The sequence below is a fragment of the Otolemur garnettii genome, unplaced genomic scaffold (assembly GCF_000181295.1).
Source record: "Otolemur garnettii isolate 467f Iridium unplaced genomic scaffold, OtoGar3 scaffold00142, whole genome shotgun sequence".
Lineage (NCBI taxonomy): Eukaryota > Metazoa > Chordata > Mammalia > Primates > Galagidae > Otolemur > Otolemur garnettii.
The window spans coordinates 3,135,633-3,158,575 of NW_003852537.1; the positions used below are offsets into that span (position 1 = coordinate 3,135,633).

At 40.8% G+C, this 22,943-nt stretch overlaps 3 protein-coding genes across 5 annotated transcripts in view; 1 reads left to right on the forward strand and 2 right to left on the reverse strand.

Moving 5' to 3' along the window:
- PMS2 (PMS1 homolog 2, mismatch repair system component) overlaps positions 1-10,840 on the reverse strand; it is a 31,051-nt gene extending 20,211 nt beyond the window's left edge. For both annotated transcript variants that reach the window (XM_023518629.1, XM_023518630.1), the window contains exons 1-8: positions 10,751-10,840; positions 8,086-8,225; positions 7,369-7,455; positions 7,044-7,146; positions 5,951-6,134; positions 3,425-3,592; positions 2,619-2,716; positions 1,301-1,400 (exon numbers count right to left, since the gene is read on the reverse strand). In XM_023518629.1, the coding sequence (XP_023374397.1) occupies positions 1,301-1,400; positions 2,619-2,716; positions 3,425-3,592; positions 5,951-6,134; positions 7,044-7,146; positions 7,369-7,455; positions 8,086-8,225; positions 10,751-10,773 (903 nt within the window). In that variant the 5' untranslated portion in view covers positions 10,774-10,840. The remainder of the gene's footprint in view (positions 1-1,300; positions 1,401-2,618; positions 2,717-3,424; positions 3,593-5,950; positions 6,135-7,043; positions 7,147-7,368; positions 7,456-8,085; positions 8,226-10,750) is intronic.
- A 151-nt stretch (positions 10,841-10,991) lies between these two features.
- Positions 10,992-21,307, forward strand: AIMP2 (aminoacyl tRNA synthetase complex interacting multifunctional protein 2). Its single transcript, XM_012810843.2, has 4 exons — positions 10,992-11,246; positions 15,478-15,684; positions 18,343-18,574; positions 20,775-21,307. Exons 1-4 carry the CDS (start codon positions 11,112-11,114, stop codon positions 21,170-21,172), a joined length of 972 nt encoding a protein of 323 aa, XP_012666297.1. The 5' UTR covers positions 10,992-11,111; the 3' UTR covers positions 21,173-21,307.
- The window catches only part of EIF2AK1 (eukaryotic translation initiation factor 2 alpha kinase 1), a 45,302-nt gene continuing 43,603 nt past the window's right edge, over positions 21,245-22,943 (reverse strand). For both annotated transcript variants that reach the window (XM_023518631.1, XM_003798928.3), the window contains exon 15: positions 21,245-22,259. In XM_023518631.1, the coding sequence (XP_023374399.1) occupies positions 22,128-22,259 (132 nt within the window). In that variant the 3' untranslated portion in view covers positions 21,245-22,127. The remainder of the gene's footprint in view (positions 22,260-22,943) is intronic.

The following is a 22,943-nucleotide window of genomic DNA, read 5'->3' on the forward strand; positions in this document are numbered from 1 at the left end:
AACCCTCCACCTTAGGTGTACGTGGCTGGCGCCTTAGCCGGTTGAGCTATAGGCGCCGAGCTTTTTTTTTAAGACAGAGCCTCAAGCTATTGCCCTGGGTAGAGTGCTGTGACATTACAGCTCACAGCAACTTCAAACTCCTGGGCTTAAGCGATTCTTTTGCCTCAGCCTCCTGAGTAGCTGAGACTACAGGTGCCCACCACAACGACCGGCTATTTTTTGGTTATAGTTGTCATTGTTTGGCAGTCCCAGGCCGGATTTGAACCAACCAGCTCTCATGTATGTGGCTGGCGCCTTAGCCACTTGAGCTACAGGTGCCACCCAGTGAATGTTTTGTGTCTTTTTTTTTTTGAGATGGAGTCTCACTTTGTTGCCCTCAGTAGAGTGTCATGGCATCACAGCTCACAGCAACCTCCAACCCCTGGGCTTAGGCAATTCTCTTGCCTCAGCCTCCCACGTAGCTGGGACTATAGGCACCAACCACGACGTCCAGCTATTTTTTTGTTGCAGTTTAGCCAGGCCGGTTTGAACCCAACATCCTCGGTATATGGGGCTGGCGCCCTACTCACGGAGTCATAGGCGCCATCTTGTTTTGTGTTATTTTTATGATAATAAAAATACTGATACTTTATATATTTAGTTCACCATTATACTAGGAAGGATGTGTTTTTATTTATGTATGAATATACACTCATCATATATAATATGTATGTATGTGTACACACAGAGGGCACAAGTGAAACAACTACTCATAGATGTTCCTTAACTTACAATGGTAGTACTTTTTGATAAACCCATCATTAAGTTAAAAATATTAGAAGTCAAATATTTCAAAGGTCAAATAAGTCAAAGGTGTACTTAATACACCTGACCAAGCAAACATCATACTTCAGCCTAACCTAACTCAAACATGCTCAGAACACTTACGTTCACCTATTAGGTAAAATCATTAAACACAAAGCCTATTTTATAACAAAGTGCTGAATATCTCATGTAATTTACTGAATACTGTACTGGAAGTGAAAAATAGAAAGGCTGTATGAGTACTTGAAGTATGGTTTTTACTGAACACATATCATTTTTGCACCATTATGAAGTAAAAAAATCTTAAGTTGAGCCATAGTAAAACCATCTGCAGTAGACTTTTTAAGATACCTGCTATTCAGGTAATTTTAATGTTTCTTGGCCAAAGTCCCAAATTCCATATAAATTGACTATATCAGAAAAGGCTGTTAAATACTAAAGAAAACAAAAATTCAAAAATATAAACAATAAAGTAATAAGAAAAATTTTTAAATACCTTTGCTGGGTCACAAGGCCGCCGATTGATAAAGAAAAATTGTCGGTCAGTTGAACTCCTTCCAATGCCATGAGCACATTGTGAAATGAAACCTGAAACACTATTCAAGGTTAATTCAGTAAGGACAGAATTCTGGAATGGAAAGGATTAGAAATGTATCACATGGCACACTCTTTAAATGAAATAAAAATAAAACACCTTGGTGATATGCTGGTAACTATCACTATTCCAGTCTATGTGCATCTGTCCTCCATCTTAATGAATCATGAAAGAACCCAGACCTTCTGGAATGGTCTAGGGCTCCTACAGCCAACAAATCTACCACAGGCAAGTCCATGGGTAAAATGGACTTGTTTCAGGCTTGGCTCAAGTGGCTAAGACGCCGCCACATATACCTGAACTGGAGGGTTCGAATCCACCCAGGCCCACCAAACAACAATGACACCTACAACCAAAAAATAGCCGAGTGTTGTGGCAGGAGCCTGTAGTCCCAGCTTATGTGGGAGGCAGAGGCAGAAGAATCGCTTGAGCCCAGGAGTTGGAGGTTGCTGTGAGCTGTGATGCCATGGCACTCTACCCAGTGCAACAGCTTAAGGCTCTGTCTCAAAAAAAAAAGGACTTGTTTCAGCTCTCCTTTTATCTTTCCTATTGAACCTTTGGCATCCATGTAAGCAATGGGTTTCACTTCAAACACATTCTCAGAGCCTTGGTATTATCCCACTGGTTTGCCAATGGAGTCTAACCCTTATGTTCAGGATCTTTGCCCGCGTCCCCTTCCCTTTTAAAATCTGCTCCCAAAAGGAATTTACTCACATTTACTAACATGGTGATAAAGTGCTTATTCTACATGAGATCACCCCAGGAATATCTGTGAAGAACATCTTAACATAAAGAAATGAAACTCTACCTTTGTAATTTCAGACATAAGACAAAAGAAAGTGGAGTAAGAACAAACACTATGGATCTTTCAAGGCCAAACCTGCTTATGGAAGTGTCTATTTTCTTATACCACAAATGATGATATGAACTGCCTTCATCAAAAAAGTCAATTATACAAAACATAATTTAAAAGTTATTCTAACTAAATAGAGTCTTAAAGACTAACTCAACAGAAAACCCCCTGAAATGCACCAGGTACCCAGAATATTGTTTGAATTAATTAACTGAGTCCTTCTTATAAATCCTCTCCCAGCAGTAATAGCGCCCATTTTCATAAAGAAAATTTTAAAAACTGTAAATCTTAAAATCACTATCTTTTAAAATAAAACTCTCAGGAAAACATGTTCAACTGTAGTTTTCCTGGAAGCAATCTACTTACTAAAACAGATTATGCAGAGCATCAGAACAGCTCAGACCATACTCTTCACAGACGGAGTCACTAGGGGGCAGCTGAACAAAAGGAATGAGGCTTTGCAACTAAAATAGAAACCAAGAATCACAGTTATTTCCTAATGAAGACAGAAAGGACCCAGCAATAGAAAAGAAGACACAATAAGAGTCTTTGTTTATTTTCTTTCCCGGTCAAGCTATCCACGTTAAGAGCACAAAGAACTAAAAGAATCTTTTTAAGTGTTTTAAAGTGTTAAAATAATTTTTATTTTAGACCAGAAAGATGAAAACACTTGAGCTCTTACTTATGCGTAATCAACATACTGCACACAACAATTGAGAGGTTAAGGACCAAAAATGAGAGATTATTCTGAGAAAAGAACAAAAGGAATTAGAGCCCAGGTCTGTGTGGGCAACATGGTCTTTATTCACTTGGGTGCAAGTGGGCTGAATCCAAAAAAGAAGTCAGTACGTGGGTTAAGGCAGATGGGAATGTAAGAGTCTGGAGTGGTAGGGACTGGCACATTCATTCCTTCCTGGGCAGGTCATTCTTTCCTGGGTGGGATGGTTCTATTTGGGCTGTCCCTATATTCGGCCCTATCAGTAATTTATATTTTTTTAAAGGCAGAGTTAAAAGATACAGCATGTTATCCTCTAGAAGAATAAAATAAAAAACTTTCAGCTATCAAAAATTTTTGTTAGGTACTTAAAATTCTATTCTATTGAAAAGGACAACAGAAACCTACCCTAATCACTAGAGCAATAAAATGTGTTTAAGTAACTGGCCACTACTACCTGTTTCTGCCCAAACACAGATCCAATATTTTCCTTTATGCTGGAGCTTCCACTTGTGCATACAACAGGCTGTCGTTTTCCTTGTCCAAGCTGATTGGTGCAACTTATACGGATGCCTGCTGAAATGATACAGTATGCATGTAAGACCTGGACCATTTTGGCATATTCCTGTTTAAAAAACACAAACACAAGACTCTACATTACTTTACTCTTACAGGAATCACATGGTTAAGTTATAAATTAAGCCAATGCAAGGTTCTCCTATCACCTCACAAATAAGGGGAAATATTAGTGACAGAATGAGCTACCTACAAAGAGGCACCTTCCTATATACTATAGCCCAGAGCCTCTGGTTCCTACACATGCTCTTTTCACTTCTAGATGTTCCACGTTCACTGCTATGAAAATCAAGAAGTACATTCCCTTTGACCTTGTAATCCCTCCCCTAGAAATGTACCCTTGTAGAAAGACATGCACAAGCATACAAAGCTTTATTAAAAAAAAAATTCACTGAAACAAGATGTAACTGTGAAAAATCAGAAACTAAGCAACCATCAAGCAAGGAGATGATTAAATTATGATACATCCATATCATGGTGGAACAACAAACAATAAGGTAGTTCACATGGACCAAAGAAGATAATTATAATATCCAAGTTAAAAGTCACACAGCCATACGCATAATAGCATCCTAGTTATTTAAAAACATATAAACATACGTGTAAAGATTGCATATATAGGCTTAGTGCCCGAAGCACAGTGGTTATAGCGCCAGCCACATACACCAAGGCTGGCAGGTTTGAACCCGGCCTAGGCCAGCTAAACAACGACAAATGCAACAAAAAATAGTCAGGTATTGTTGCAGGCACCTGTAGTCTCAGCTACTCGGGAAGCTAAGGCTAGAGAATCACTTGACCCCAAGAGTTTGAGGTTGTTGTGAGCCTATGGCACCATCGCACTCTGCCAAGGGTGACAAAGTGAGACTCTGTCTCAAAAAAAAGAAAAAAAAGACTGCATATATACATACACATTTAAAATCTAAAGGATAGAAAACATACTTGGAGGCAGGCAGAGAAAACTTCAACTTTCAACCATATACAATTCTGTATGATTTGAGTGCTGTACATTCTATATTACTTGCATCATTACATTAATTTTTTAATTTATCTTGAAAATTATTGTAATATTTATAAACACATGAAATTAAAAGGAGCCTGAAGAGGTATACAAACTGTTGATAATAGTCATCTCTGAGAAGCAAAGTTTTATATTCCTATATTTTTCTAAGGTACTAATTTTCTACCACAAGTTGCAAAAAAAGTTTTCTCTATTTTTGTAGAATTGATAATGTGAAAAATTATCACAAACTGCTCTATAAGTAAAAGTTTTTAGCTGCATATGTTTAAGAACTTTTCAGATTCTAAGAACTATATCTATATATATAAAATATACATGTATAAGTAATTATGTTCAAAAAAGAACAATACAAGGAAGACAACAAAAAACATATAAGATATCATATCCAAGGAAAACTACTGATAACATTAAAGCATGTACTCTTTCTTCCAGCCTTTATTCTATGCATATTTAAGAGAGTTGTTTTAATAAAACCATAATCATATAATAGACAGTTTTATAATCTGCTTTTTAAACACAACTATATAACATTTAGCTGTTTCACTTGTGTGCAAATTTGTGAAGATTGTCGTAGTTCATTTCTCAAGGAACCAAGAGAAATAATCTTATAAAAAAATAAAGACAGAATCAAAAATAATATTATTTCTTAAAGGACCCATTTCCCCTATTAGAATACCTAATGAACAACATTTGATGACTCTTTTCTTTCTTTCTTTCCTTTTTAAAAGATAGAGTCTCACTTTGTCACCCTCAGTAGAGTGCCAAGGCTCCAAGGCTCACAGCAACCTCAAACTCTTGGACTTAAGCAATTCTTTTGCCTCAGCCTCCCAAGTAGCTGGGACTACAAGCACCTGCTACAATGTCCAGCTATTGTTAAAGATGAGGTTTTGCTCTGGCTCTAGCTCAGGCATCTACCCATCTCGGCCTCATAGAGTGCTAGGATTACATACATGAGCCACTGAGCCTGGCCTTGATGACTCTTTTCAAGAAAAGAAAAAAGGCAAGGGAAGAAGCAAACAAAACATTTCTCAAAAAATTACAGGAAAATAACCAACTAAAGAGCATCTTTGGTAAATTTTTTTTTTTTTTTGGAGATAGAGTCTCATTCTATCGCCCTCGGTAGAGTGCTGTGGCGTCATACTGCTCACAGCAACCTCCAACTCCTGGGCTTAGGCAATTCTCTTGCCTCAGCCTCCCAAGTAGCTGAGGCACCCACCACAACGCCTGGCTATTTTTTGTTGCAGTTCAGCCAGGGCTGGGTATGAACCCGCCACCCTCGGTAAATGGGGCCGGCGCTCTACCCACTGAACCACAGGCGCTGCCCGGTAAATTTTTTATTCATATATATTATCAATACTATTAAAAACTGGGATTGTAAATTTATTGTACCTTTTTAATATTCCTTTGAAATTCCTTATGGCGCACTGGTAGTGTATAAAAGAGCTGCTGCACACTGACTGTTGTCCCCCTGGGTCGTGGGTAAGGGGTTTTCTGGACAATTTTCCCATTGTGATCAAACATCAGTCGAGTTCCAACCTTTGCAGATGTATGGCAGGTAGAAATAGTTACATCACTGTAAGAAAAAGCAAGGAATGGTATGTTTAGTTAGAGACTGAAAACTTTCTTTAAAAAACTTTACCCACTGAGGTAATCAACATTTAAGTGGATGAGAATAGTGAAACAGGGAGTTTCAATAAATGCTTTGTTATGATAAAAGCTTTAATTTCATTGTTTAGGTTGAACTACAAAATAAAGAATCTCAAAATGTATTCCCAAATAGAGATTTATTTATCAGATTTGTCACTACCATTCTAACACTTTTTAAAAAAGAATCCAAAAGATATAATAATTCAAATGTATAAGTAATTATAAAAATCAGAATCTTTGCTATAATTAAATGCATACTTTGGGTTTTTTCCTTAAAAATTGAAAATAAATTAAAACCAATGGTACCTATCGTTTATTATTTACATTAAAATTGAGAAATTAGGCTCAGCGCCTGTGGCTCAAGTGGCTAAGGCGCCAGCCACATACACCTAAGGTGGTGGGTTCAAATCCAGCCCAGGCCTGCCAAACAACAATGACGGCTGCACCCAAAAAATAGCCAGGCGTTGTGGTGGGCACCTGTGGTCACAGCTACTTGGGAGGCGGAGGCAGGAGACTCGCTTGAGCCCAGGAGTTGGAGGTTGCTGTGAGCTGTGATGCCAGGGGACAGATTGAGGCTCTATCTCCAAAAAAAAAAAAAAAAAAATTGAGAAATTACTGATTTACAATACTATTTGCTTCATTTTATTCATTTATTGCTCACATTTCAGAAGTATTATCACTTAGACTGGCAGTAAGATAACAAATCAGAAGTCAGAAGCTAAGACACTGAGATAGGAAAATGTAAGTAATAATGGCTCTAATCATTATTTGACTTTTTAATTTTCAGAGAGGTTTTCAATCAAGGTCAAGTTAATGGATAAAAACATTGTATTACCTCAGTGCGCAGAGGGAACTCAGAGCTTCCCCCCGAAAGCCAAAAGTTTCAACCTGAGTTAGGTCAGCAAACTCTTGAATCTTAGAAGTATGATGTTTCAGAGCTAAAAGAGAGTATAAACGAAGGCCCAAGATATATACAGTGAATATATCACAGTGAATATACACAGTGAATATACACAATACCTCGCAGTGAATATACACAATACCTTCCAAAGTAACTGGTTTTTAAAAACTGTCTTTGTGTTTTCTAAATCAGTATTATTCAAAATTCTGAGACACTTGGCCCAACTATTTTATGATATAATCGAAAAAATTCAACTTACTTAAGCCTTCGAAGTTTTCTTCTTCTACTCCACATCCATTGTCTGAAACTTCAACGAGATCCACCCCATAGTCTTTAAGTCTTACATCTAAAAAGTTTAAAATATTTATGTATTTCTCAAAGATTGGTCCATACTAAAAGCTTTTATATTGACATTATTTAAAATAAATAATGCAAATCTAAGAGCCATGACTACATTTTTAGTTAAATGTACTATTGTTATTTTGTATGTTTCATCTTAAAAGTCCTTTTTGGCTATTTAGTAGCCTAGATTAAACAGTTCTATTTTTTCTTTCTTTAGAAAGGAATAATTTTAACACAGTCATTAAAGAAAACAGGCCATGGAATCAGACTTTCTGGATATTTAACTAGCTTTATAACCTCAAAAAAAAGTAAATTCCCTGTCCTTTAATTTCTTCATCTGTAAAATAGAGATAATTATAATAATTCCTATCTCACATAGTTATTCTGCAAATTACATGATATTCCATGTATAATAATTAGCACAATGCCTGCTAAGTAAAAACACAATAAAAGTTAGCTGCTATTATTATTACTACCTAAATACGAGGCACATATTATGCAATAGGTGCTAACTTGAACTAAAATATAGTAACTTAATGGTATACCAACACTTAATTGTCTTATTACAGTAATGATTTTTTCCTGAATAAGATAACTGATTATCTCTCATGGTGTTATACTCTCCCAAACTTACCAACATTAGTGGCACCAGCATCCACACTATTTTCTACCAACTCCTTCACAGCAGTGCTTAGACTCAGTACCACCTGCCCAGAACAAATTTGATGAACTGACTTCTGATCAATAGGTTTGATGGCCTTAGCAGGTTCTGTACTAAAAAAATCAGTTTTACAAGACACAAAGCAAATATTCAGTTATGTTCTTTCATTCTGACTCTAAATGTGGGAAATGACTCATCACTTTTAATAACTTATTTGTCCAATCTATTCATTTATTACATGAACATAGCTCTTTATAATGTCATAAATATAAACATTGTTCTACATACAATCTTTAAAGACCTGTCAAAAATACTTCTGAATAGATACTTCAAATTCAATAGATATTTAATATCTAGTTATATTGGCATCTATATGGAGACACACTGTATCCCTCAAGCTACCATAATCTTTTGCAACAATAGATCTCCTTTCTTGCAAATTGAAAGCAATATTTCCTTTTTTTTTTTTGAGACAAAGTCTCACTTGGTCACCCTTGGTAGACTGCCGTGGCCTTAACTCACAGCAACTTCAAACTCTTGGGTTCAAGTGATCCTCTTGCCTCAGCCTCCCAAGTAGCTGGGACTACAGGTGCCCACCACAATGCCTGGCTATTTTTTAGAGATAGGGTCTCACTCTGCCTCAGGCTGGTCTCGAACCTGTAAGCTCAGGCAATCTACCTGCCTCGGCCTCCCAAGTGCTGGGATTACAGGCATGAGCCACTGCATCTTCCCCAAAGCAACATTTCTTACATAATTTGAAAAACCAAGAATATGCTGGGAAATACAGTGTTCATGTCAAAGCCATCTCAGAAGTGAGGTACCAGATGCATGATAGCTACTCCCATACTGTACATAGTTGCCTTGGAAAGCCCACTCTAAATCCCAGCTGCTAATCACTACTTTAGTAAAGACTCTCAAAAGTTCCCACTGTACTAGCTTTAAGAGTTTTACAACTATTTTGTCCCCACTTTCTCCTACTCTGTCATTCTCCATGCTACTATTAGAATTATTTCTGAAATCACAAATCTCGTCAAGTACTTTTTCTGTTTAAAAAATTTACTAGCTGCAAGGGTACAAGTGAATCTTTCTATGAGTAGAATATGAATGTTTTGACATAATAACTAAGAAAGTTACATGAAGGCTATGTTAACCAGTTTGATGGAAGTGTCTTGGATTGTGTATGAAAACACCACACTGTACCCCCAAAGTGCATCAATGTACACAGTTACCATTCAATAAAAAAAAAAAAATTACCAATGCCCCAATGCCTGCCATATGAAGTTTAAAATCTAGTCAATACTGGGCCCCTTCTAATCCTTTTCCCTTCACCAAGTCCCCTATATTTTAGTCACAGTGAACAACTGTTTGCTGAATATCACAAGCTCTTTTAGACATTGAGCTTTGTCTAAGCTAGTCTCTCTGTCTAAACTGTTCCCTTCTTCCTCCAGTTCCACATGTTCATTAATTCAGCTATTTCCACTAAACATTTGGTTTTATTGATACCTTGGGTATAACAGAATGCAAGAACTTCCTTGGAAGAGAATTTGGGGGGTATTTCCCACAGCACCTAAAGCATAGGAGACGACCCTCGATAAACCCTTGTGAAATAAAGGAACAAACTTTTTTGAAAGAGACAGAGTCTCACTTTATCGCCCTCGGCAGAGTGCCACGGCGTCACAGCTCACAAGCAGCCTCCAGCTCTTGGGCTTGGGCGATTCTCTTGCCTCAGCCTCCCGAGTAGCTGAGACTACAGGCGCCCACCACAACGCCTGGCTACGTTTTTGTTGTTGTTGTTGTTGTTGTTGTTGTTGCAGTTTGGCCGGGCCCGGGTTCGAACCCGCCCCCCTCGGTATAAGGGGCCAGCGCCCTACTCACTGAGCCACAGGCCCCGCCCAGGAACAACCGCGTTTACTCTCACATTCTACTTTGCTAACAATCACACTTGTTTGTCTATAGCGCGAAACTGTGGATGACATCACATAGCATGGAATGCATCTCTAAAAATTTGTGTATTTGGCAACACACCATAATAGCCTACAGGTCCATTTCTGGTGTTTATTTTGAGGAGGGGGTGCTACAATTAAATACGGACAGCAAATTTCTATTTACGAATGTGACATTAAACACGATAGTGTAGGCCGGAGTCGCTACCCCGGAGACAGTGGCATAGCAGCCAAAAATCACATACCGGAGGAGATATATAATAAGCACTGCATTTTAAACAAACCGTTCGGGTATGCAAATTAGGATGTGCCTTGAAGCTCCCTCCTCCCCAAAGTAACTTCAGTTTTTAAAGAGAGAAATCAGGTAAAACGGAAACGGATTCAGTCTACGCTCCGGCTTCAAGTCCACAGCTTTGTAACGGCGTCTGGGCAGGGTATGCCTGGGAGAGGGCCGAATTCAAATCCTCCAAGTGGCGATTGCCGCCGCCTGCCCAAGAAGCGGAGAGGGGACCGACCGTGGCCTTAAAGCGCACCCAAAGGGCACCGAGTCAGAGGAGCGCTAAGAACGCCGCTCCAAGGCTTAACGCCGCGGGCTCGCCACGCTCCTCGGTCACTTTCCCCTCCTTTCCACAGGGCTGGAATGCCACAGGGCTTAGAAAGGGCGATCGCCAGGGTACACCGCAAGCCCAGCTCACCTCTCAACCTCCGCTCGCTCCATAGATGCAGATTCCAATCCGCCTCAGAGACTGCGAGGAGCTCCCGCCGTAACTCCCACAGGAGGCCCCACCTCCCTGGCGCCCATTGGCTATTTTCCACGATTTGCCCCGCCCCTTCCGGGCGGGGTGGCAAATACTTCCCATCACTTCGTCTCACTTATTGGCTCTGTCAAAGGTCGTCCGTGGCGTTCAGAGAGCCCAGGCGAATTAGAGGGCACAGACTGCGTTTTACCAAACGCCGCCAGCAGGATCGGTGAGGAGGTGGCTGTAACCGGTCGTTGCCTAGTACGGTTTCTCGGCGTTCCTCTCAGTCAGGCGCCACCTTTAATTTGGGTCTGCGATGCCGATGTACCAGGTAAAGCCCTATCACGAGGGCGGCGCATCCCTCCGTGTAGAGCTTCCCACCTGCATGTACCGGCTCCCCAATGTACACGGCAGAAGCGGCGGCCCGGCGCCCGACACGGGCCACGTGCAGGTAGGAATGCGCGGCCCATGCCCAGTGCGCAGGCGCGGAGGGCGGCCACTGCCGGATTTCATTACCCCCGCTCCCCTACCCGGGCGGGTGGATCCCCTATACCCGGTACACTACTAACAGCCAGCCCCACTCTGGCCGGTGTGCCAGCCAGCCCGCGAGTCACCCCAACTTTTGTCTATTAAAATGTCTCTTTTTCTTTTTGTTGCCTATGGCCGCTTAAGCTTTTTTATTAGGAAAGTTTACCCTTGAAAAGTGATTAGCATATAAATGTTTGCTTTGAGGAATTACTGAGCGAACCCGAGAGTTACTACCACCCAGGTTGACATACATCGTCACCGCCCTACCCTTCCCGCTTATAACTTTCTCCCAAAGGTCTTGACTTTTATAATGATGTCTGCATTATGTTGCCAACTAAATAGGCATCCCGAAACAATATAGTCTTGATATAGCACGTGGTATGTGTTCTGTTGTGTCTGGCATCTTTTTTGAAGACATTATTTTGAGAGGTATTTTGTTGCTGGTAACAACAGAGTTTTCATCTTCTCGGTAGTGTAGTGCTCCGTTGCAAGACTCTACCACGATTACTTAGCCATCCGACTGCCCATGGACACCGGATTGTTTTCTCTTTTCTGCTGTTATGAATACTTCTGCAATGAATTTTATACTAGAGCGAGTATAGTGCGTATACACGTATAGAGCGAGTATACACTAAGAAATGGGATTGATGGCTTGGGCAGGTCTATCTTCCACTTACTAAATATTATTTTCCAAAATGGTTATACTGGTTTCTGCTCTCACCTTCCGTGTATGAGAATTCCTGATGCTTGTACCGTTCCCTGATGGGTGGGTGGTTTTAGTTAAGTTGAAGACCTTTTCATGTTTACTAGCTTTTGATTGCTCTTTTGTGACTTTATCTGCTCAAGTCTTTCACTTTTTTTATCAATTGCAAATAAACATGTTAGGTTTCCAGCAGTAGAAAGGTATGTCCATTCTGTCAGAAAATTGGTGAATAGATAACTTTTGTGATCCATTTTCCCCCTGTCTGTTATCCTTCAATTTGTCTATTGAGCCATTAGGTTTTTTGCCTATATTGGAAGGGAGGGAGGAAGGTTAGTTTGAAACCAAATGTTATCCCACTACAGAGCTAAGACAAAAAATAGCACATGTGGGGCAGCTCCTGTGGCTCAGTGGGTAAGGCGCCAGCCCCATATACCTAGGGTGGTGGGTTCAAACCCAGCCCCAGCCAAACTGCAACAAAAAATAGCCTGGCATTGTAGTGGACGCCTGTAGTCCCAGCTACTCGGGAGGCTGAGGCAAGAGAATCGCCTAAGCCCAGGTGGTAAGGTTGCTGTGAGCTGTGTGACGCCACAGCACTCTACCGAGGGGTTAATAAGTAAAACTCTGTCTCCAAAAAAAAAATAGCAGATGTGGTTCAGTGGGCCAACTGCAGACTATCATGGAATCTTGGCCCAGTACCTCTTCAACTGCCCAGTCCCTAGAAACCAAAAAGAAAACCCAGAATGGAGAATGTCACTTCTCTTTTAAGACCTAGTTTGGGGAGTTTTGGTTTGCTTATTTTTAAATATGTTGCCTCACTTCCCTTGAGTTTTTATCTGTGAACTGCTAATTCAGAAAAGACACAATCCCACTCTAGCAATTTCTCTAGCAGAATATAATTCGGATAGACAAGTAGAGTAGATCCTCTGTAAGTTGACCACCCAAGAGCTGTAACAAATTGGTCAACATGTAGCGGTGGTCAACATGAACTAGGCCTACTTCACTGATATGTACATGTGGTGCTATGTCCAGTTTATGAAAATTAGGTCAACTTGAGGTGGTTAGTGAAGGGAGGTGGAAGTTCTACCAGAATTAGAAATCTGGCATTTCTGGGGTAAATGAGAAAAACCAAAAGAATAAGCTATATCTAAATATACATAAATTAAACACAATATACCAAATCATAATCTAGTCTCAGCAAGGAAAATCAGAAGGTACTAATAGGTAGAGCAGATCTTGTGCATTTTAGTGTTACTCAGCTCACTCAGCTGCACTCATAAATCAGAGGCCATGTTGTGGGTGCAGTACTTAAGACATTCTTTAGTACTGACTGAGTTTTAAATCCAGTAGGTGCTTTTCTGGCCTTAGTGGGGCAGATACCATACTGCCATTGGTAGAAAATGAGCAAGATTGTGCACACATAGTGTACAGGTTGATTAAAATAGATTAGAAACATTACTCAGAAGGACTATCACTGACTAACAGAATGTTACACAGGTGGTATCTCTGCCTGTCATGCATCATGGGCTTCAGGCTTATTTCCTGTTGGCACCTAATTATATCATTGGCATTCTAAACTCTATTCTTCCTTGTTCCACCCAGAAGCCAGTGAACTTACAGTTCTTAAGAGCAGCAGACACAGAAGAGGAGTAAATAAAAGTTAACCAGACAAATGAAGAGGGAAGAATGTTGCAGATAGAGGAAATAACACATGTAAAACTCCTGTGATAGGTGGGAGTGTAGTCTTTTTAGGAACTCACAGGACAGTGTGGCTGGAGTGCATAGCAAAAAAGGAATTGTGTGAGGTGAGGCAACCAAGGCCCAAATCATACAAAATATTTATTAAGCCACATTGAGGATTTAACTTTTTATTTAAGAGCCTAAGAGGTTAGCAAGGGAGGATAGTGGTGACAGATTTGAGTTTGTTTTTTAAAATCTCTGCAGCTGCCATCTTATGGGATAGATTTGGAGGGGGTTGACCAGAATGCATGAGTGCAAGGTGACCAGTTAGAAAATAGGCCAGGTGAAAAATGCTGGCTTGGCCTTAATCAATGACAGTGCAGGCTTGCTTAGAAATGAACACAAATTGTACTTTATTATTAATCCAGTGGATTCCAAAAATATTTAGGAGGTAAAATTGACAAACAGTTGGATATGCACACGAGGAAGGTGTAATGAGTGAATAGTGAAGAAACTGGTGTTCTAGGAACATTGAGCTTGCCTGCACACAAAGGAGAGCAAGGACTTATTCTCTACTCCCATTGTATGATGGGTGCACACTTACAGTAAACTCAAGGGCACAGCCTATTCTGTCCTAAGCATTTTCCACATACTTACTGTAGTCTTTGTTCTCTCAGCCCAAAATGATTGTCTGTTCTGTTATTATACAATGTGAATTTATTGAGAAGTTTCTTGTTAATTTTTTTTTTTTACTTCAAGTTGCTGTTTTAGACTTGCATTGCTTTTTTTTCCTTTTTAGAGACAGAGTCTCACTTTATTGCCCTGAGTAGAGTGCCATGGGGAGTCTCACTTTATTGCCCTAGGGAGAGTTCAGTGGCATCACAGCTCACAGCAACCTCCAACTCCTGGGCTTAGGCGATTCTCTTGCCTCCACCTCCCGAGTAGCTGGGACTACAGGCGCCCGCCACAATGCCCGGCTATTTTTTGTTGCAGTTTGGCCGGGGCCAGGTTTGAACCTGCCACCCTTGGTATATGAGGCCAGCGCCATACCCACTGAGCCACAGGCACCGCCCCTTGTTACTACTTTTTAAAGTATATGGAGTTTGGAGATTTTCTTTAATCCACAAATGCTATTGGTTCTTCAGTATGTACCAGATACTATGCTAGGTGACAAGGATGAACAGATTCAGTAAATAAACAATGTAAATGTTCCCCATTCATGAAATTACGCACTTCAGCAGTGAAAAAGTTCTAGATGTTGCTAAGATCTGAGATTTAGTACTTCCTTGAAAATGACTTGGAGAATTGATCTTTTGGCCCCATGAGCAGGCTTCCATACCAAAGGAAACTTTGTTTTTAACCTTGTCTGTGCTCCATTTTCCCTTCTAGTTGTATAAAATACTGAGTTACATCCCATCCTCCCCATCTTCACTACATGTTTAAGCAAAGTGTTTGAATTAGTTTATTAATAATAAAGTATAATTTATGTTCATTTTCTACCTTTTCCTGCTCTTAAATTACCTGAAATGGGAATCATACAGTTTCAAGGTGGCTTTCATTCATGTTTTTTGTTTGTTTTCAAGCATTTGTGGATCAATTTTCAGAGTCATACTGGATTATGGGGAAAATGAAGTGATTCTGCTCCTTCATTTTAGTAGCTTTTAAAGGATGGGGGGTTTGGTGAGTGCATAGAGCAAAGTAAGCCAGGTGATCAAATTTAAACAGACTATTTTGATGTAAGAGAAAATGAACACTTGGGTGTTGGTTTGTTTAGGAGGAGTCTGACCCATCTCTGCAAGCTCTAGAGTCTCGCCAAGATGATATTTTAAAACGTTTATATGAGTTGAAAGCTGCAGTTGATGGTCTTTCCAAGATGATTCAAACACCAGATGCAGACTTGGATGTAACCAACATAATCCAAGCCGATGAGCCCACTGCTTTAGCAACCAATGCACTGGACTTGAATTTAGTGTTGGGAAAGGTAAGTTTGTTTTGAAAGCTGAGAAATGTTAGTGTGTTGGGTTCTTGGTAGTGTAAAATAAATGTGCTAAAAATTGTGATTAAAGCATTCCCTTTCTGGCTTTCAAAGGTAGAGCGAAGAGCATACTTTTTCTCCACTAAATGACTGTGCTTTTGCACAGAACAGATTCATGAGGTGTGAGTAAAGCCAAAATAAGCTCTAAGTCTAAAGCTCCTTTTGACTTCTCAGACCAAGTGGAGAACAGGGAGGATATGCAGGCAGAGAGGGAGTCAAGAAAAGTCACAGCCTCTGCCATTCTGGGCATGGTTCCAGCAACCTCTGAGTCTGGAGGAACTGATCTCAGCTTGTTTGCTCAGTGCTTCTCAGACTGTTCAGCAGAGGCAACCCTGACTCTTTTTTAAGATTAGCCCAACTTTGAGAACCTTGGCTGCCCAAGCACTGAAGTGTGAAATATATTGCTACAGTTGGTCACAGTCTCATACTTCAAATGCATTTTGCTTACTCAGCTGTATTAAAAATTGCATCAGCAGTTTTCATGATTGAAATTTAGGGTTCAGCTAATTTAGGGGACAAGTGGTATATAAAAAAGAAATGTCTTATTTCTTACAGAGTGGTATCTGAGAGTTCAAAAGGATTTGTCTCAAGAATCTCTAATACCACTCACGCCTGTAATCCTAGGACTCTGGGAGGCTGAGGCGGGTGAATTGCTTGAGCTCACAGGTTCGAGACCAGCCTGAGCCAGAGCGAGACCTCATTTCTAAAAAATAGCCGGTCCCAGCTATGCAGTAGGCTGAAGCAAGAGAATCACTTAAGCCAAAGAGTTTGAGGTTGCTGTGAGCTATGACACCATGGTACTCTACCAAGAGTGAAAAAGTCCCTCTGTCTAAAAATAAAAAAAAGAAGAATCTCTAACATCCTCCTCAAGAATTGACAGGGAGGCTCAGCACCTGTAGCACAGTGGTTACAGCGCCAGCCACATACACTGAAGTTGGTGGGTTTAAACCCAGCTTGGGTCATTTAAGCAACAATGACAACTACAACAAAAAAATAGCCGGTAGTCCCAGCTACTTGGGAGACTGAGGCAGGAGAATCACTTGATTCTAAGAGTTTGAAGTTGCTGTGAGCTGTGACATAACGGCACTCTACCAAGGGCAATATAGTGAGACTGTGTCTCAAAAAAAAAAAAAAAAAAAAAAAGGATATGGAATTCCTAAAGACCTAAAAAGCAACAACACTGCAGTATCTCACCCAGCCTCCCTTTTTGGTAACCTCAGTACCCCTGTCTTTGTATATTCCTTCTCCTGCTCATCCATTCATTTGGTTCTGTTGTATGCACTGAGGACTCAGATGAAAACCAACCAGGTCCCCAGAGAGCTAGAGTCCAGTGCAGGTGTCCTCAGACTATGGCCTGTGGGCCACATGCAGCCTGCCTAGGACATTTATCCGGCCCGCCAAGTGTTTTTACCGCTGCTGCCTGTCCTGCTTAGCAGCCGACTCGTCCCAAGGTCTGCAGTCCGGCCCTCCAGTGGTCTGAGGGACAGTGAACTGGCCCCCTGTTTAAAAAGTTTGAGGACCCCTGATCTAGTGGGTAGGTTGGTGAGCACATAGTGATGGGGATTTCTTAGGGTGCTGGGAAGGCTTCTCAGAACACAGTGCTCAATCTGAAAATTGATGCCTCTGAAGGCACAGAGTATAAAGTAACACAGTATGTCCAGGAAACTGCAAAGCACTCAGCAGAGCTTAATGTGTATAGGACATGAGTCTGGAGTGGCTGGCTATATACAGGAAGCCAAGGAATTTGGCTGCTATTGTTTACATAAATTGCATTTATTAGAGTCAAAAAATATAGGGCCGTAGTGGCTTACCCCTGTAATCCTTGCACTCCAGGATGCTGAGGCAGATGGATTGCCCTGAGTTCAGAGGTTCCAGAGCCTCTCAGCAAGAGCAAGACCCTGTCTCTAAAAATAGCTAGGGGTTGTGGTGGGGGCCTGTAGTCCCAGCTACTTGGGAAGCTGAGGCAAGAGAATTGCTTAAGTCCAAGAGTTGGAGGTTGCTTTGAGCTATGACACCACAGCATTCTACCAAGGGTGACCAAGTGAGACTCTGTCTCAAAAAAAAAAAAGTCAAAGTATAGAAATAAGAAAATCTTCATCTAAAAAGCCTATCAATTTGGGCACTTAAGATTCTAAAACACAAGGTGTTAACTAATTTCTCCAGCACTCAAATTAAGGTAGAAACTATATCCTGTCAGGTAGTCAGGTGTTAAAAAGAGTAACTGGAATAATTGCATGTGTGATTTTTTTTAAATATGGTTTTATCTCAGAGGTAAAAGGGACAAATAGAAGTGTCATTGCTGATATGTTGTTTTATTAATGTGACAGTAAAATCAACTTATTTGTAGGGGCCAAAAGTGTAGTGGGGGCAAAGTCCACTCACATCCCATTTACGTTTCTTACTGAGCGAAATGACCTTGGATAAGTTACTTTGTTTCCCAGGACTTGTTTTCCCAGCTGTGAAATGGAGATCATAACCCTCCCTTCTTCATGGGAACGGGTGAGCCAATAAAATAACCCTAGTTATTAAGTTCTTAGAATAACACCTGGTACAGTGATGTACACTGAGATTCTTTATGCTACTTTGTTTTGGTCTTTCCCCCAGGGTTATGGGGCACTGAAAGATATCGTGATCAATGCAAACCCGGCCTCCCCTCCACTTTCCCTGCTTGTGCTGCACAGGCTTCTGTGTGACCACTATAGGGTCCTGTCCACTGTGCATACACATTCATCAGTCAAGAACGTGCCTGAAAACCTTCTCAAGTGCTTTGGAGAACAGACTAAAAAACAGCCCCGTCATGAATATCAGCTGGGTTTTACTCTCATTTGGAAGAATGGTAAGTAGAGAGAAATGAGTTCAACTTATAAGCAGTTGACCCTTGAACAACATAGGTTTGAACTGCATAGGTTCACTTTTATGCAGATTTTAAAAAATAAATATATTGGAAAAACTTTTGGAGATTTGCAACAATTTGAAAACTGCATAGCCTAGGAATACCAAAAAATTAAGAAGTTATGTCGGCTTGGCGCCTGTGGCTCAAGCGGCTAAGGCGCCAGCCACATACACCTAAGGTGGCGGGTTCGAATCCCCAGCCCGGGCCTGCCAAACAACAATAATGGCTGCAACCAAAAAATGGCCAGGCACTGTGGCGGGCGCCTGTAGTCCCAGCTATTGGGAGGCTGAGGCAGGAGACTCGCTTGAGCCCAGGAGTTGGAGGTTGCTGTGAGCATGATGCCATGGCACTCTACCCAGGGGGATAGCTTGAGGCTCCATCAAAAAAAAAAAAAAAAGAAGTTATGTCATAAATACATAAAATATATGTAGATACTACTCTGTCATTTCCTTCCATAAAATATACACACATATAAGTTAATGTATTAAAAACTTAGTTACCATACATGTACCATCTTTAGTCAGAAGAAATTCAAACAAATGTAAAAATACAGTGTCAAGTCCTAACTCCATAAAACTATAGACATACTGTACTACTATAATAGTGCCTCTGGTTGCCGTTGTGGTTGAGTTCAAGTATTGCAAGTATCTGCTTACGGTGGGATGCTCATCTCTGCATGAGCAGTTCATCCATTCTGGTAAACTGCATATTGCAGTAAAAAGTGATCTCTTGAGGTCCTTGAGTATTTTTCATCATGTTTAGTACAATACTGTAAACCTTGGGTAACATCATGAGACACATACTAAGTGCCACTAGTGATGCTGGAAACGTTCCCAAGAAGCAAAATCATATTACAAGAAAAAGTTGAATTGCTTGCTATGTACCAAAGATTAGGGTTTGTATCTGTGCTTGCCCCCCATTTGAAGATAATGAATCCAGTGTAAAGACCATTGTTAATTTTAAAAAAAGTCTTGATGAGCACAAAAATCTTGCACTTAGTGTGAAATACTATTTTATATTGAACAGAGTTTCATGGATGCAGGATTGATATAAGGCATACCTAGGCTGGGCGAGGTGGCTCACACCAATAGTTCTAGCACTCTGGGAGACCGAGGTGGGCAGATTGCCTGCACTTACAGGTTCAGACCAGCCTGAGCCAGAGTGAGACCTCGTCTCTAAAAATAGCCAGGCGTTGTGGCAGGCACCTGTAGTCCCAGCTACCTGGGAGGCTGAGGCAAGAGAATTGTTTGAACCCAAGACTTTGAGGTTGCTGTGAGCTATGACGCCAGCCATGACACTCCACCAAGGGCAACAAAGTGTGACTCTGTCTCAAAAAATAAAGAGTGAGGCTTGGCGCCTGTAGCTCAAGCAGCTAAGGTCCCAGCCACATACACCTGAACTGGCGGGTTCCAATCCAGTCTGGGCCTGCCAAACAACAATGACAGCTGTACCAAAAAATAGCCAGGCATTGTGGCAGGCGCCTATAGTCCCAGCTACTTGGGAGGCAGAGGCAGGAGAATTGCTTGAGCCCAGGAGGTAGAGGTTGCTGTGAGCTGTGATGCCATGTCATTCTATCCAGAGCACAATAGCTTCCAGCTCTGTCTCAAAAAAAAATAAATAAAATGAAGAGAGAGAAGGAGGGAGGGTGGGGAAGGGAAGGAAGGAAGGGAATACCTAGAGGTTCTAACATGACTTGAGAAAAACTAAAGTCATTATATGATAACACAAAGCAAGAGGAAGGTGAAGGATCTGAAGCTGGAGAATATGCCAGCAAAGGGTGGTTTTCTAATTTTGAGTTTTAGCTTAAAAAATGTCAAGATAGGCCAGACACATTGTTTCCAGTCCTTCCAGTTCCTTGAGCAACAGGAGTTGGAGTAGATGGTTTGCCATCCCTTCTAGCTTGAAAATTGTCATAAATACCAGGAATGGTTACTTGGTTACTTTTTAACATACAGTTTGCATTTAAACCCTTTTGAATATTAAATCTTTTGGAGACAGACTATAAATATGACATGACATTCTTCTTCAAAATACACTTTCCCCTATTATCAGTTCACAATTTTTAGTGACTTTCCCTTTCCATGTTGTATAAATAATTCCTTCAGGGCTACTGTTGATGCTACATGGTGTGTTTTCTTTACAGTGCCGAAGACACAGATGAAATTCAGTGTCCAGACGATGTGCCCCATTGAAGGAGAAGGGAACATTGCACGTTTCTTGTTCTCTCTGTTTGGCCAAAAGCATAATGCTATAAATTCGACCCTAATAGATAGCTGGGTAGACATTGCTATTTTTCAGTTAAAAGAGGGAAGCAGTAAAGAAAAAGCTGCTGTTTTTCGTTCCATGAACTCTGCTCTTGGGAAGAGCCCTTGGCTAGCTGGGAATGAACTCACTGTGGCAGATGTCGTGCTTTGGTCTGTGCTTCAGCAGACTGGAAGCTGCAGTGCGACAGTGCCAGCCAACGTGCAGAGGTGGATGCGGTCTTGTGAAAACCTGGCTCCTTTTAACACTGCCCTAAAGTTCCTTAAAAGTGAATTTTAGTAATAGTTTTTTAATGGTTTAGATTTTTAAAATGGTGCTCTTTCATGCCTGTTGTCAGTAAAGAGACTTGTATTAGAATCAAAGTCTTTTTATTTAGGCCAATTGTCAAGTATCAATAAAAGCATCATGTAATTTGCGGTTTTCATTTCATTTAAAATTCACCAAAAATCACGTCCAACTTACCATGACAACTGCCAACTATGGGAGGTACTTTCTGGGATTCAAAAATGAATATATCAGGTTGTTGCCTTTAAGGGATATACAGATTGAGGGGTTTAGTGCTGTAATAAAAGAAAGGACCATGGGAAGAGGGCAAAGGCAAGAAAGATAGTATCTGTGTGCTGAGCTCATTTAGGGGCAAAATGTACAAAGCTTTGTTAGGCACATAGCTTTGGAATGATGCTGAGTTGAAGGGGTGAACAGACAAAAAGAGTGGAGGTTGTACACTGGGCTGAGGCATTGAGCTTTATCTTACAGGCAGCAAAGAGCAAGCAAAAGGTTTTGAGCCCAGAAATGAACTGGTAATCAACCTCAACCTCCACAACAGTGTGAGGGGGCTGGGAAGACTGGTGCTGTCCACACTGAACAGTCTAGTCAGTGTGCAGGCCTGCGCTTAGGCAGTGAGGATGGGGCACACACCATTCTGCAGTAGAACCTTCTAAAGAGGGATTACAGGGTCAATAGGTAGTTTAAAGGAGAAAGAATTGAGGGTATCTTTAAGTTTCAGAGACTGGGTGTATACTTAAGTAGGATAATCAATAACAGAAGAGGGAAGGAACACTAGGTTTAATTCAGAGCAGTCTTAAGTTCAAGATGCTGGGTCATGAAAAAGCTATCTAAGGAAAAACCATCTTTAATAAGTCTTATATAGCCTTATTAAATATAACTAAGAGCCAGACCATCTATACCCTAATAAAGGTTGAAAATGTACATTCCAGTTAACTATTTTTTAAGGCTAGACTGGTACACCTCCATCTTTCATGCTATCCTTCAGCCCTTTGTCCTGAGAAAGGAGTTTTAACTGCTTTTTTAGTTCTTCAATTTCTTTTTCTTGTTCTATTATCTTCATCTGTAGGGTGAGATTAACCTGTAAAAAGAAAATTTTAAGCTCCATTAAAATGACTACTTTCCTTTAAAATATATAGGCATGTGAGTTTATCATTACAGTTGAGTTAAATAATATTAGTCACCCAATGGCATGGTTCAGAAGTGTCAGAGACCACAGAGTATTAACTGTAACTCTTCGGTTCCCCTCAAACACTATGTAAATAACCTGTATATCATGAACAGGGATGAATCACTTTCAAGGTCTGTTGGAGAGTGGTCGTCGTAATACTGTTCATTCACAATAAAGTGTGTAGTTGTGTTGCTGCATCATCTAGAAGAGCAGGCTGGAATAGGAATGTTGACACTATAAAGGGTCGACATTCTCCTGCTGCAGCCACAGGCACCAACTAAAAGCAGCTTCTCAACACAAAGGGATAAAGATGCCCCCAGAGAATGTGACACCCTCGAAAAACCACATTAAAAGAACTCAGGCCAGGCATGATGGTTCACACCTATAATCCCAGCACTCAAGAAGACCCAGGCAGGAGTTTGAGACCAGCCTGATCAAAAGCGAGACACCATCTCTATTAAAAAAGAAAAACTAGCCAGGTGTGGTGGTATACGCCTATAGTCCCAGCTACTTAGGAGGCTGAGGTAAGGGGATAGCCTGAGCCCAAGAGTTTGAGGTTGTGGTGAGCTGTGACACCATGGCACTCTACCAAGG